The 13,057-nt window shown below is 44.3% G+C and overlaps 1 protein-coding gene across 1 annotated transcript in view; it reads right to left on the reverse strand.

The window, feature by feature from the left end:
* The window catches only part of LOC148511946 (inter-alpha-trypsin inhibitor heavy chain H3-like), a 342,978-nt gene that overhangs the window by 251,502 nt on the left and 78,419 nt on the right, over positions 1-13,057 (reverse strand). Inside the window, exons 4-5 of the mRNA XM_088482498.1 lie at positions 6,042-6,143; positions 3,984-4,088 (exon numbers count right to left, since the gene is read on the reverse strand). Of these exons, the coding sequence (XP_088338624.1) occupies positions 3,984-4,088; positions 6,042-6,143 (207 nt within the window). The remainder of the gene's footprint in view (positions 1-3,983; positions 4,089-6,041; positions 6,144-13,057) is intronic.

A 13,057-nucleotide genomic window follows, 5' to 3' on the forward strand; every position in this document is an offset into this window, starting at 1 on the left:
AAGTGGGTGAGCCATGCAGACCCTAAGTCCGCGGACCAGTTGGTAGAGCTGGTGGAGAGGTACGTGGCGGCTGAGGAGCTGATGAGTATGCCCCATCGAGCCCCGATGGCGCACCGGCGAACTCCCACAGACACTGGTAAGACTGTTCCAGGGGAGAAGGGTGCTGGGCGGTGGAATGTACCTAAGACTGAGGGTGTAGAACCTGGAGACAGGCCTGCCAGGCCAGGAAGGTTCTTGCCCCGTAAACGACTAGACATTAATATGATTCAGTGTTTCCGGTGTGGTGACTTCGGCCATATTTCCGCTAATTGTTCACTTACAACTGAACCTATGCAATGTGATACTGCTCATGTCTACCGCAGGGCGTCTTTCTTTGCACAGACAGCCTGTACAGCTGACCGGCAGGCTGAGACTGATAAGCACATGTGTGTACTCACTGTAGGTGGCAACCGAGTAGAGGCACTGTTAGACTCTGGTAGCTTGGTGACACTTGTGAAAGCTGAGCTGGTGAACCCCTTGAGGCATACAGGGAAAACTGTTGGTGTGACCTGCATACATGGGGATACTCGATATTATGTTACTGCCGAGGTGAACATCGAGACACCATGTGGTTTGGCTATAGTTTCTGTGGGTTTGGTGCATGGTCTGATGTGCGATGCAATATTGGGGAGAGACTTTGCTCACTTGTGGAAGTTGTGGGAAAGCCGTTTTGTTCCAGAAGTGAACAACCCCGATCCATTTGAGAAGGTTGTCGATGTAGTGGAGGAGGGAGTTTCTTCTGAGTCAGAGTTATTCCCTTTTTCTACTATGATTGGCGAACTAGAGAATGCGGAGCGTGATGGTTGCCCGCCAACTGATGTGCCTCCCACTAAGGTGGGAAGTGTTGTTGGGCCAGTTGATTGTCTGCCTGATTTAGAGGTCAGAAGAGAGGTCTTTGCCGTGGAGCAGTTGAATGACCCTACTTTGGTAAAAGCCAGGGAGAATGTAAAAGTAGTTGATGGTAAACCCGTAGACCCTGATAGTCCTTTGTCCTATCCCCACATGGCAATGTGTCAGTATTTGTTATATCAGGTGACTAAGAAGGGGGAAGATATTGTGGAACAACTAATAGTTCCCAAAGCCTACAGAAGAACAGTGTTGGATCTGGCACATGGTCATATAACGGCAGGCCATCTAGGGGTAGAGAAAACCACTGAGCGAATAATGCAGAGGTTTTTCTGGTCCGGGCTCCATAAAGAGGTATCTGACTTTTGCGCATCCTGCCCTGAGTGTCAGTATCATGCTCCCAGGCCACATTCTAAGGGTCCACTAGTTCCATTGCCTATTATAGAGGTGCCGATAGTGAGAGAGCACCTGGAACAGGCTCAACAGGCACAGCAGAGGGTATACAGCCGCAATGCTCGGTTACGCAGCTTTGCTCCTGGGGACAGAGTGTTAGTGTGGGTTCCCACTGTGGAAAATAAACTTTTGGCAAAATGGCAAGGGCCCTTTGAAATCTTAGAAAGAGTGGGACAGGTCAATTACAAAGTTTACCAGCCGGGGAAAAGAAAGCCGGAACAGATATACCATATAAATCTGTTAAAGCCCTGGAAAGATAGAACGGTACTGTCGGCCGTCCGAGCCCCTCTAGTAATCCAGGGCCCTTAGTTCCCGAAGTGACAGTGGCAAAAACCCTGTCGGCAATTCAACAACAAGAGGTCAATGAGTTTCTGATCAGAAATAGGGTGCTGTTCTCTGACGTACCTGGGAAAACCTCGGTCATTAAACATGACATCATCACTGACCCAGGGGTTAAAGTTAATCTAAAACCCTATAGGTTACCAGAAGCACAAAGAGAATCGGTGTCAAAAGAAATTAAAAATATGCTAGAGTTAGGGGTTATTGAAGAGTCACATAGTGAATGGTCAAGTCCCATTGTGTTGATTCCAAAGCCCGACGGGAGTGTGCGTTTCTGCAATGACTTCCAAAAGTTGAACAGTGTTTCAAAATTCGATGCCTACCCGATGCCACAGTGGAGAAGGAGGCATTGGCCATAAAGTGGGCGTTAGAGGCTCTCAGGTACTACTTGGTTGGAACAAAGTTCAAATTGATCACTGACCATGCCCCTTTGAAGTGGATGTCCGAAAATAAGGACAGTAGTGCGAGAATTACGAGATGGTTCTTGGCGTTACAAACTTTTAAATTTTCAGTGGAACACAGGCCAGGGGGCCTGTTGTTTAATGCAGACGCGTTGTCACGCGTTCATTGTTTGGGGGCTTCAGTTGTTCCGCCCCATAGGTCGAAACAAAGGGGGGGGATATGTGATAGGATCACTGGTAAAGTGGTCTGTGGCAGGTACATTTGTCCCAGATTCCTGTCTTATGTGTTTTAAATCCCCAGGAGAAAGTCTGCAGTGTAGCAGGCTTGAGTCTCGGCTTTTTGAAAAGCCGGTTTGGGACCTGGGGGTTGTGGGTGAGAGGAGAGGGAGGGCTCCACCCACGGCCACTCCAGGTTTTGGTTCTCGCAGCCTGGTAACAGGCTTTTTAGGGTTCCCACCTGAGAGTGGCCAATATAAGCCTAGTGTGTTTAGGGCTGAGTGTCTCACCTGGGAGAGCAGGCAGGGAGTTTGCTCAGAGACACTTGAAAACCTATCTGTAAGTGTTGTGCTGTGCCTTGATTGCTGGTGAGGGCATTAGGCCCTGCCAGGTTCTGGTAGTGAGGGAACTACCTGTGAAGTTAGTGCCCCGACAGGGCTAGGATTTATGTTTATATTTTCTTTATGTTATTTCTGACATTGTACAATAAAGACTGGCACCGACCAGCTTGTACTTGCATCCAGACTGGTGTGCTGCTTCCCTGCTGCTGTGGGTGTGTGTAAGAAAGGAGTCCTTCTACCCAGGAGAGGGACCCCCTAACCTGACTGTGTCACAATATATATATATATATATATATATATATATATAGTTATGTTATGCATAGTTATAAAACATGTCATAAATAGTGCTACTAGTTCTACTATATATATATATAGTTATGTTATGCATAGTTATAAAACGTCATAAATAGTTCTACTATATATATGTTATGTTTACAATGTAAGAATTCCACTGTATAGTATATACACTACGTTGTGTTTATAATTTAATTACAAAGACCTGGCTTCTACTACTGCAAACATTATCCATTGAATGTTAATGACTATAAAGTAATGTTAATAATATTAAGTACTAATGCCGGGACAAAGTTCAAAAATACTTGATTTGATCTGTTTTTGACCCAAAACAACAAAACAAAAACAGTTTTTGGCAAAACTAATACTAAAACAAAAACATGATTTTAGAACGAAAAGTCCATGCAGATCTCTAAGAGATGTAATATAAATTTCTACATTGCCTATATTCGCATTCGCTCGACACGTGTCGATGTCGGAAAATTGATTTCCCTCAAAATATCACATTATTTTAAAACCTTCATTTATAAATGCTCAGAAATGCTTGCAAACAGATGGTAGCATTTTGTACTTAGGCCTTAAAGTCATCTCAAATTCCAATTACCTGAGCTTATTTGAGTGCAAAACAAACAGTAAGGGGTATATTTACTAAAGTGAGAGTTTTTAGAAGTGGATATGTTGCCCATAGCAACCAATCAGATTCTAGCTATTATCTTCTAGAAGGTGCTAGTTAAATGTTAAGTAGAATCTTACTGGTTGCTATGGGCAACATCTCCACTTCTGAAAACTCTCACTTTGGTAAATATACCCCTATATGTCAAAGTTCCAATGAGAAACTTTGTAGGCCATGAGATATGCATTATCACTTCCAATGTCAGAAACTGATTGATTTTAATACTATAAATAATATATTTTTTCTATTAGTTCTTCTTTAAAAATGACCTTTGTTTGACATCTATTTACAATCAGACTGCATTTGCTAATGTTGACATGAGTTAAGCTGTTAAATGTATTTTCATGAGGATCTGGAACTCCTTCAAACAAACAGTCTCACCTGTATGTTTCCAGGGGATTGTCTTTTAATATTATATGTCACAGTAAAATCCCCGATCAGCGTAGTTGCATAGTCTGGATATGAGCGTTTAAAAGAGGCATGGCCCTAAAAACAAAAAAAATCAATGATTCCATCATCTCTTCTTCCATAGAAACCACAAGTTAGTAATTTTATGTCTACTTTAAGAATTAATTTTCAATATGTTTGTCATTTTGTCCTGTACACTATGGGCCTGATTCAGAGACAGACGCTAATGCAATCGCAAATGCATTCTCTCACGGATCGCAGTTGCTAAGCTATGCTAATGCCCTACAAGCACAGCTGAGTATAGGGACGGCCACTGCTGCCTTTTCATATCCATATGATGATGTGCAACAGCATAAACATCGGTACCATTGACCCACAGCAGGCAGCCATGCTTCATAGGCGGCAAGTCTGACCAGCCGCAAACACTGCAGAGCTCCCGACACGCAGAGAGCTCTCATGCTGCACAGGAGATCGCAATGACTTATTTATGCACGCCCACCACAAAACGGCATTTAAACTGTCAGACCAGCCTGCATTCTTCTAACCACCCCCAAACCCTGACTACCTGTTACTCACTTTGCGAATGGTTCCTATGTACGGACGTAGTCTCAATGCAATCGCTGCACGGCTTTCACACATGTGCATTTGCAAACAATCGCTGGATCTGCAAAAATATCAGCTTTGCATAAATCTCTGAATCAGGCCCTATGAGCAAGTAACTGAATCTTGGTAAAACCATGTTGCACTACAGGTGGGGCAGATTTAAAATGTGCGGAGAGATTTAAGTTGGGTACACATAAGACGATCAGCAAATGATGTGACAGTCGTCCAGATTTCCCTTGAACTCACTGACAAATTATATAGTGCATATACACTGTGCAATCTTCCAAACGGCTGAAGGATAACATCTTGCATCGTTTGGTGGTGAGATCGTTAATTATATAATGTTAACATATCGCACTGTGGACCTGATTTAGAGATGGACGGTAATGCAAACACAACTGCATACTCTCATGGATCACAGTTGCTAAGATATGCTAATGCTTTCAAAAGCACAGCCGAGCATAGGGACGCTCCCACTGCTGCCTTCTCATATTGTTATGACGACATGCAACAGTGTAAATAGAGGTACCATTGACACACAGCTGGCAGCCATGCTTCATATGTGGCAAGTGTGAGCAGCCGCAGACGCAGCAGATCTCCTGACACGCAGTGAGCACTCGTGCTGCTAAATGGATCACAATGTGTCATTTATGCACACCCAAGAAACGGCATTTAAACGGTCAGACACTCCTGCATTTTTCTAACACTCCCCCCCCCCCCCGTTATCACCTACAAACGCCAACTAGCTGACTACCTGTCACTCACTTTTCGAGTGGGTCCTCTGTGCGGGCGTTTTTGCAATGCAATCGCTGCACAGTGCTGTGTTCGTGCATGTGCATTAGCAAACAATCGCTTGATCTACGTAAAACTTGCCATTGCGTCCGTCTCTGAATCAGGCCTTATTTGCGGTTGTGCGTACATACTACCAGGGGCGCGTAGAGGGGGGGGGAGCGGGTACAGATTACCCGGGCCCGGGCTTCCTGAGGGGCCCGGTGGGGGCCCGGGTCCGGCGCCACTCCCCCTCCCTTGCGGCGCTGCAAATCATGTTTTTTTCTCGACAAGGGGGCGTGGCCACACCTCCCGCGATTAGGCCACGCCCCCTATTGCTGGGGCCCGCCACGGCTCTTGGCGGGCCTGCATACTACGCAATGCGCACCACATCGTACATCGCATCGTTCCATCTGACATCTGACATGCAGCAGATGAGTCAGTGCAATGTACTTTGTGTGTAAATGATAGATAGGGTGTATATTGGGTGTTGGTCGTGCAGATTAGTCACAGGTCACAGCACAATATATTGTATAGTGTGTACGCACCTTAAGCAAGGAGTATCAAAATATCCCACACAACAAAAGCAGTTATGAACAAAAGTTCCCAACAGTTAAATCCAAAATGAATTACTCTGCTTCCTGTAAATGCTGATTTTACCTTTTCTCCAGAAAAATACTTTTTGAAGGCTGGTAGCAAGTCATTTGTAGCTTGAGCATCTAGAAAGCTGATGCCTTGTGGCTCATGAATATCAACTACAAGCTGAAATTTGAGATACAAGGAATGGAAATGTTACTTGTAAATACATTTTTCCACATATCTACAATTAAATCAATAATAAAAATCAATATAGAGGTTTAAGGCAGTGGTTCCCAAACTCAGGAGCTCATTCAGACCCGCTTGCTAAGCTGCAAATGCTCGCTTCTGCCGATTGTATGCATTGTGCGAATGTGTATGCATAGCAGTTCTCAATGCGTTCGCTCGCTGCGCAAAGACAGCCCAGCAGAGTGAGTAAGCAGAGTGAGTGAAAGGGGAAGCCGTTTGTAGGTGGTAACAGGGGCTGGCCATTAAAAATGGGGGAGTGGAGGATACAAATGCAGGCGTGCCTGAGCATCTCAATGGCGTTTTAGAGGTGTGCATAATTATAAGACTGCATCATAGTACACGTCACCTGGTTGTATTTCACACTGAAGTGCTCGCAGTGCTTGAGGCAGGGTATGGTCAACCTCAAGCAATGCGATTGCATCCAATGTACCGATGGTTGCATACACTTCCTGGACATGACGTGCACAAGTGGGCATCTTAAAACAGGCTGGTGGGTGTCTGCATTCACTATGTGATCGCTCTCTAAGAAATACTGGGCGTGCTAATGCATTGCTGTGCGATTGCACTGCCTACGCAATTTGCATACACTTCGTGCGAGCGATCGCATCTGGCGAGCGGCTCTGAATCAGCTCAATATTCCTCAAGGCACCTTAATAGTCCAGGTTAAAGGCATAATAATAATAATAGAGATATTATTAATAATAATAGAGATATTGTTTATTTTTTAATTGTAATTTTGTACTTCATTTGAAGGCATGTTATTTATTTAAATACATACTGTGTGTATAGAATTATTCTTATACTCCCGGGAGTTTTATTGATATTTTTGAAAGTTTATATATACTGATATTTGAGCCTTAAATAAAGGTGGTTTATAAATACACTCCCTGATATGTGTTCTTAGGCGCCGCCTACTTTTTGTGTATTTCTTTATTGTTGTTGGAAGTGTGGCAAATACTTCCTGTGTGCGTGTTGCAAACTACACAAGGAGGGGGGTCAACAGCACACCAAAACTAGCACTTGGGCTATCTATCTTTTTTAAAGGCATACTTGCCTACTTTTTTTTTTCTCTTCCCGGGAGAAGCCCAAGTAAGAGAAGCAGGAGGGTGGCGATAGGGGGTGTGGCATGATGATTCATGTCAATAAGCCCCGCCCCCTCATGGGAAATTGCCGCAATCGGCTCAAATATAAATAGGGGTGGGGCCAAATGACGCGATTCATAAAGAATCGCGTAATTAATCCCCGCCCCCTACACGGAGACTTATGATTGCCACAGAAATGCTCCCCATTCTGCCCACTTCACTAGGCAGTGGGCAGAATTGCGGGAGAAATGCCTACCCTTCCGGGGGTGTGGGGGGTTACCAGAAAAATGGGGAGCCTCCCACGAATTCTGGGAGGGTAGGCATGTATGGTTTAAGGATATCCATGCTTGAGCATAGATAATAATAATATTAATTATAATAATAATAAAAATAATAATAATATTATAAATAATAAAATATATAGCATTTTCTCCCAATAGGACTCAAAGTGCTTTAGATTTGTAATTAAAAAACACAAGGTATACAATAAAATTAACAGAAAAGAGAACTAAACATTGGGCTGTATTGAATTAGTATATACAGTATAACATAAAACCTTAGCCCTCAAACTACAGCCCCACATAATCAATAAAAAGGAAAATAAAACTACGCTGGCATAAAGAGCAATAATGATAAAATAAATTCAATTTAATATGCAAAACAAGTCAGACATCAAATTACATGTATATAATATACCACAAATATATTAAAGAGACTTAATAAAGGACAAATATCCACTACAATAGTATATATATTCTAATATCTTTGTGGAACCATATATTTGTGCAGATAATAAGGTCCTTTAGTTCCATAAGAAGTGAGTTCCTTTACCAGCGCCTTTTGTTATAAAGTAGCTAAGTTCCCGGGGTCAAGGTCTGCGACTAGGCTAATGATCAGTGCTAGTAACATTCTGCACAGAGTTCAGATCGCAGTGCAGTACTAGCAAAGCCTATCAGATTTACAGCCGCACTACTCCCCATTCTATGGGCCTGATTCAGAGCCGGACGCTCTGAAAGAACGCTCGCTCTGAATGAGGGCGTTTTTTTTTTTTTCTTGGAGCGGCCTCCTGGCCGCTCGCATAGCTGTGGGTGACCATCCACAGCTATAGCGAGCAGCCAGGTTGATGGTCGCGATGGTCAAGACCATCACGACCATCGGACTTGCGACGAGACCCTTGTGGTAGGGTCTCGTGGCCGCAAGCCCCAGAGATCTTTCGGCTCTAATAGAGCCGGAAGCTCTCCCACTGACATCACTGGTGATGTCAGTGGGGCCGCCCACAAACGGCAGGCGTTCGCTTGGGAACACCTCCATTTGTGAAGCCACCCCCGGCAATGCCTGCCAAACTGGGCGAGCTGTCACTCACCATCGACAGCTCGCCCCCTTTGGTGCGAGACCCGGACCGATGGAGCACCCGTCGCTAGCCAGGTCTCGCTCATGCGCACGACGGAGCCGGCTCTGTCGTGCGCATGCCCAGTGGGCAAACATCGACCTGGTTGCGAGCGCTTAGCGCTTGCGACTGTGTCTGAATCAGGCCCAATGTGCGGTCACTTGCAGTTTGGGGATCCGTCCTCCACCTGTCTCCTAATACTGTTTCATATAATGTTTTTTCATATATATATTATTTTTTTTTTCATATTATGTTCATATTTATATCCTCCTTCTTCTCATATTCAATCTTAGGGGCATATCCAATTAGCCGCGGGGTTTACCCCGTGGCTAATTATCGCGCAGGTCAGGATTCAATTAGCGGGAACTCCACGCGTGGGTGTCCCCGAGACCCCGCGCGCGAGTCCCCGCTGTTAGGATTTACCTCGCACCTCATGTAGGTGCGAGGTAAAATCTGCGTGAGGCCGCCCTATTCGGCCTCGCGCGAGCATGAATAACACACTGATTTCCGCAGTTCTCGTGGAATCAGTGTGTTCTCGCGTGCAAGTCCTGTTTTTGGATGCGGGGAAAAAGCTATTTTATTGAATAGCTTAACCCCGCGCCTCGGGACTTTCACCCGGGAGAAGTCCCGCGGGTAATTGGATATGCCCCTTAGTGTACATCCATATGTATATTTGTAATTATCTGGTTTCCCCTTTAATTCACCTTCTGTGCCTTTTTGTTTTGATTTGGATTAAGCTCTTTTTTTTAACATATGTACACTGATATGTGGTTGGTAGTAGTGTGTGTAGGTAGATTGACTACACACTAACATGCATTGTGTTTTGTTTTTTTTGGGGGGGTAATGTACTGCATGTTAGGGTTTGTACTGCATGGTAGCTGATCATGGCTGCTAGCGAACCTACTGCATGATGCTGGATATTCTTCACCAATACCAGCTGTCTTTCCTGGAACTACAGCATTTACTAGTACTCAGATGCCCCATGGACTTGATCCCAGTAGTATAGCATAGCTAACAGCATCTTTGCAGACAGTAGCAGGAGACAGAGCACAAATGGAAAAACAGAGATCAATGAGACAGAAAAAAACACAATAATAATAGTCAGAGACAGGCCGAGGTCAAAATAATCGTAATGGAGAATGGTCAAATGATAAGCACAGGTTTGGGGAGGCTGAAGGCTGGAGCAGTGGTCAAAAACACAGGCAAGGTCCAAAAAGGCAGGCACTATTAAAAGGGTTAAACCAAAAAGCAGAGGTCATACACAGAGGGTCCAATAACAAATACCAAACTGCAGGCACAAATACAAGGCTGACAAGATCGAACCTAACACTGGCAAGGTGAAAATGGAACTGAAGGTATTTATGTTATTCCCGTCCAGTCATCTTCTGGGTGGAAATCATGTGACCCACATGATTGAAGGTTCCACTGACCGGCTGTGATGATAGAGTAGTAATGAACCTAGCAAGGCTAATGAATCAATTGTAGCAGCATTCTTGTCAGCTCAGGAAGACAAGGTGAATATGATTGGCTAGCAACCTCAGTACACCAAAGCAAAACTAATGAAATTCACCTACATACTGCTGAAAAGCACAACAGAACATAACATTATCTACAGATCGCAGTAAGTGAGTGGGGCAGTAAGGAATTAGAAACTACTTCAGGTACCTTGCATCCTGGTTATGTAGGGCTCTGAAAGTCAGTAAACCAATCTTGAAATAGATTAACCATCTTACAGGCAGCCAGTAAAGGGAGTAGAAAATGGGTGTTATGTGGCTGAAATGGGACTGGTTAGATAACAGCCTGGCAGCTGCATTTTCTACCAGCTGCAAGTAGTGCAAGTTTTTAGACCCAGGTAGAGGGCATTGCAGTAGTTTGATACAAATGCATTTATGACAGAACTTCTGAGGGAATTAAGTGCTTAAATTCTGGCTATGTTTCTCAGATGAAATAATGAGTATTTGATTGTGACCGATACTTGATGTTTAAGTGTCAAGCCCCCATTCTGGACAACACCAAGATTTCACATATGTGCAGTGGTTTGTAATTCTAGGCTCCCTAAGTGTAAGTCCATTTTGTTGGCTAAGCTGTAGTCTTGTCCTTTTATGGAGAGCTCCCATCATGAGGACTTCTGTTTTATCAGGATTCAGTCACAGCCAACTGGCACTCATCCACTCCTGGAGCTCTGTTAGACAGCCATTTAGGATTGATATTGGGTTCTCAGTACCTGGAACAAAGGACAAGTACAGTTGTGTATCAACTGCATAGCAGTGGTAGACCAGCCCATGATGTTTGACTATTTCCCCCAGTGTAAAGAGCATGGGGGATAGTATAGAACCTGTTGAACACTGCATGGCAGTGGCACTCATGATGTTGAGTACACTGCAGAAGAAACTATCTGTGACCTGCTGGTAAGAATGATTTCAACCAGCTAAGAACTGTGCCAACCAGTCCACAGAATTTTTTCATGCGCTCAAATAGAATACTATGATCCACGGTATTAAATGCTGCAGACGGATTAAGATTGAGTAGTCACCTTTGTCTCTTGCCATCAGAAGACCATTAAGCACACATGCCATGGTTGTTTCAGTGCTATGGCCCTGATTCAGAGTAGTACGCTATTCCATAATTTACGCAGTTAGCTATGTTTTTACTACAGTGCATGCGTCTAAGTCAGGGGCGTAAGTTCATACCAGGAGGTCAGAGGTGATAGCTGTTGGTGCCCCCTCTGCTCGCATTAACTACCAACATCTCAGTCCCCGCAGCTCTCACACGCTCCCCCTAAAATACATTCACTTCTAACATACCAGCAGCACCAAGTCACAAACTCTCCTTCCCCTGCATTCTCTGCCAACACCCTAGAAGCTCCCAGACTCCCCCTGCATTCACTGCCAACACTCAAGCCACATACAGACACCTTCCCACCCCCTGCATTCACTGCTAACACAATATCATCACCCAGCATACTCTCCTCCATGCATTCACTAACAACCTAGAAGCACCCAGACACACACACAGCCTATAAAAATGTTCTAGGCAATTATCGTAACTTGACATATGCTTTGTTGTTTATAGATCACATGTAAATTTGTGTTATGTGTGTTTTTAATATGCACTTTATATGGGACTTTAGCGCAGTGTTTAAATGCTGTGGATCTCCCCTTCTCTGGTTATATGATTATTTGTTGTAGTTGATGTATGGTGTTGCTATGATACCAGCTTGACCTCCGACTTGCGTAGTTGCGGATGACGTCATGACGCCCGCGACCGGAAGTCAGATGCTCGGTGCTGAGGTGCACGAGGGAGATAGTGAAGGGTATTTAGATGAGTAGTTTTGTTTTATTTGTTATCCTTGAAAAAAGATGTAGTAAAGCATCTGAAACATTGGCATGCCAGCTGTGCACTGTGGCTATTTTCTCTGAAGTCCCTGGAGTGCTACCTTCATTCTTTGTCCTGGGGTAGTTGTACACCTCCTAACACATACAGCCAGGTAAACAGCATACCAGCCCAGAGTTTTCGTGCAAACTAGCCGGAGCTAGTTTTTATTGTGCAGTAATAAAAATCAAAATCATAAACATAAATCCTAGCCCATCTGGGCACTAACTAGACAATAGCTTCCCTCTCTGAAAAAGTGGTAGGGCCTACTGCCCTCATCACAAACAGGCATATGCAGATTACTTACAACAAGTATAACACAGTGTCTCTGAACAAGCCTGCCTGCTTGGCCTCCCCAGGTGTGAGACCCTGATCCATAGCCCTACACAGCTTATATTAGACTCTTCCAGCTGCAGGCACTGATTAGCCTGTTCTCAGGCCTTTTGATGGAGCCCTCCCTTCACTCTCATATCCACACCCCCAGGACCCATTATCCGCATTTGACCCATTATCCAGCTCACATCAAGCACAAGCACAGACATTTCCTGGAGGTTTTAAAACACATATGTTAAGAATCTGGGACACACATATATGCCATTCCAATGCTTCTATCACATATCTTTCCCCTTTTTTTCGACCTGTGGGGTGGAACAACTGCAGCCCCCAAACAATAAACACGCAACAATGAGTCTTCATTGGCCAGCTGGCTTACTGGCCTGTGTTCTACTGTAAATTTAAAGTTTTTCAATGTCAAGAACAACCTCATTATTCTCCCATTGCTCTCTTTATTCTCTGCCATCTATTTCAAAGGGGCATGATCAGTGATCAACCTGAATTTCCTTCCCATCAAGTAGTAGCTGAGAGTTTCTAATGCCCACTTTATGGCCAATGCTTGTTTTCTCAACATTAGCATAGTTTCTCTCATGTACATTCAATTTCCTGCTTAAGTAAATAATCGGGTGTTCTTCACCTTCTTTGAGACAGGACCGCTCCTATGCCACTTAGCCAAA

The sequence above is a fragment of the Taudactylus pleione genome, unplaced genomic scaffold (assembly GCF_031769625.1).
Source record: "Taudactylus pleione unplaced genomic scaffold, aTauple2 ptg000289l, whole genome shotgun sequence".
NCBI classification, from domain to species: Eukaryota; Metazoa; Chordata; class Amphibia; order Anura; family Myobatrachidae; genus Taudactylus; species Taudactylus pleione.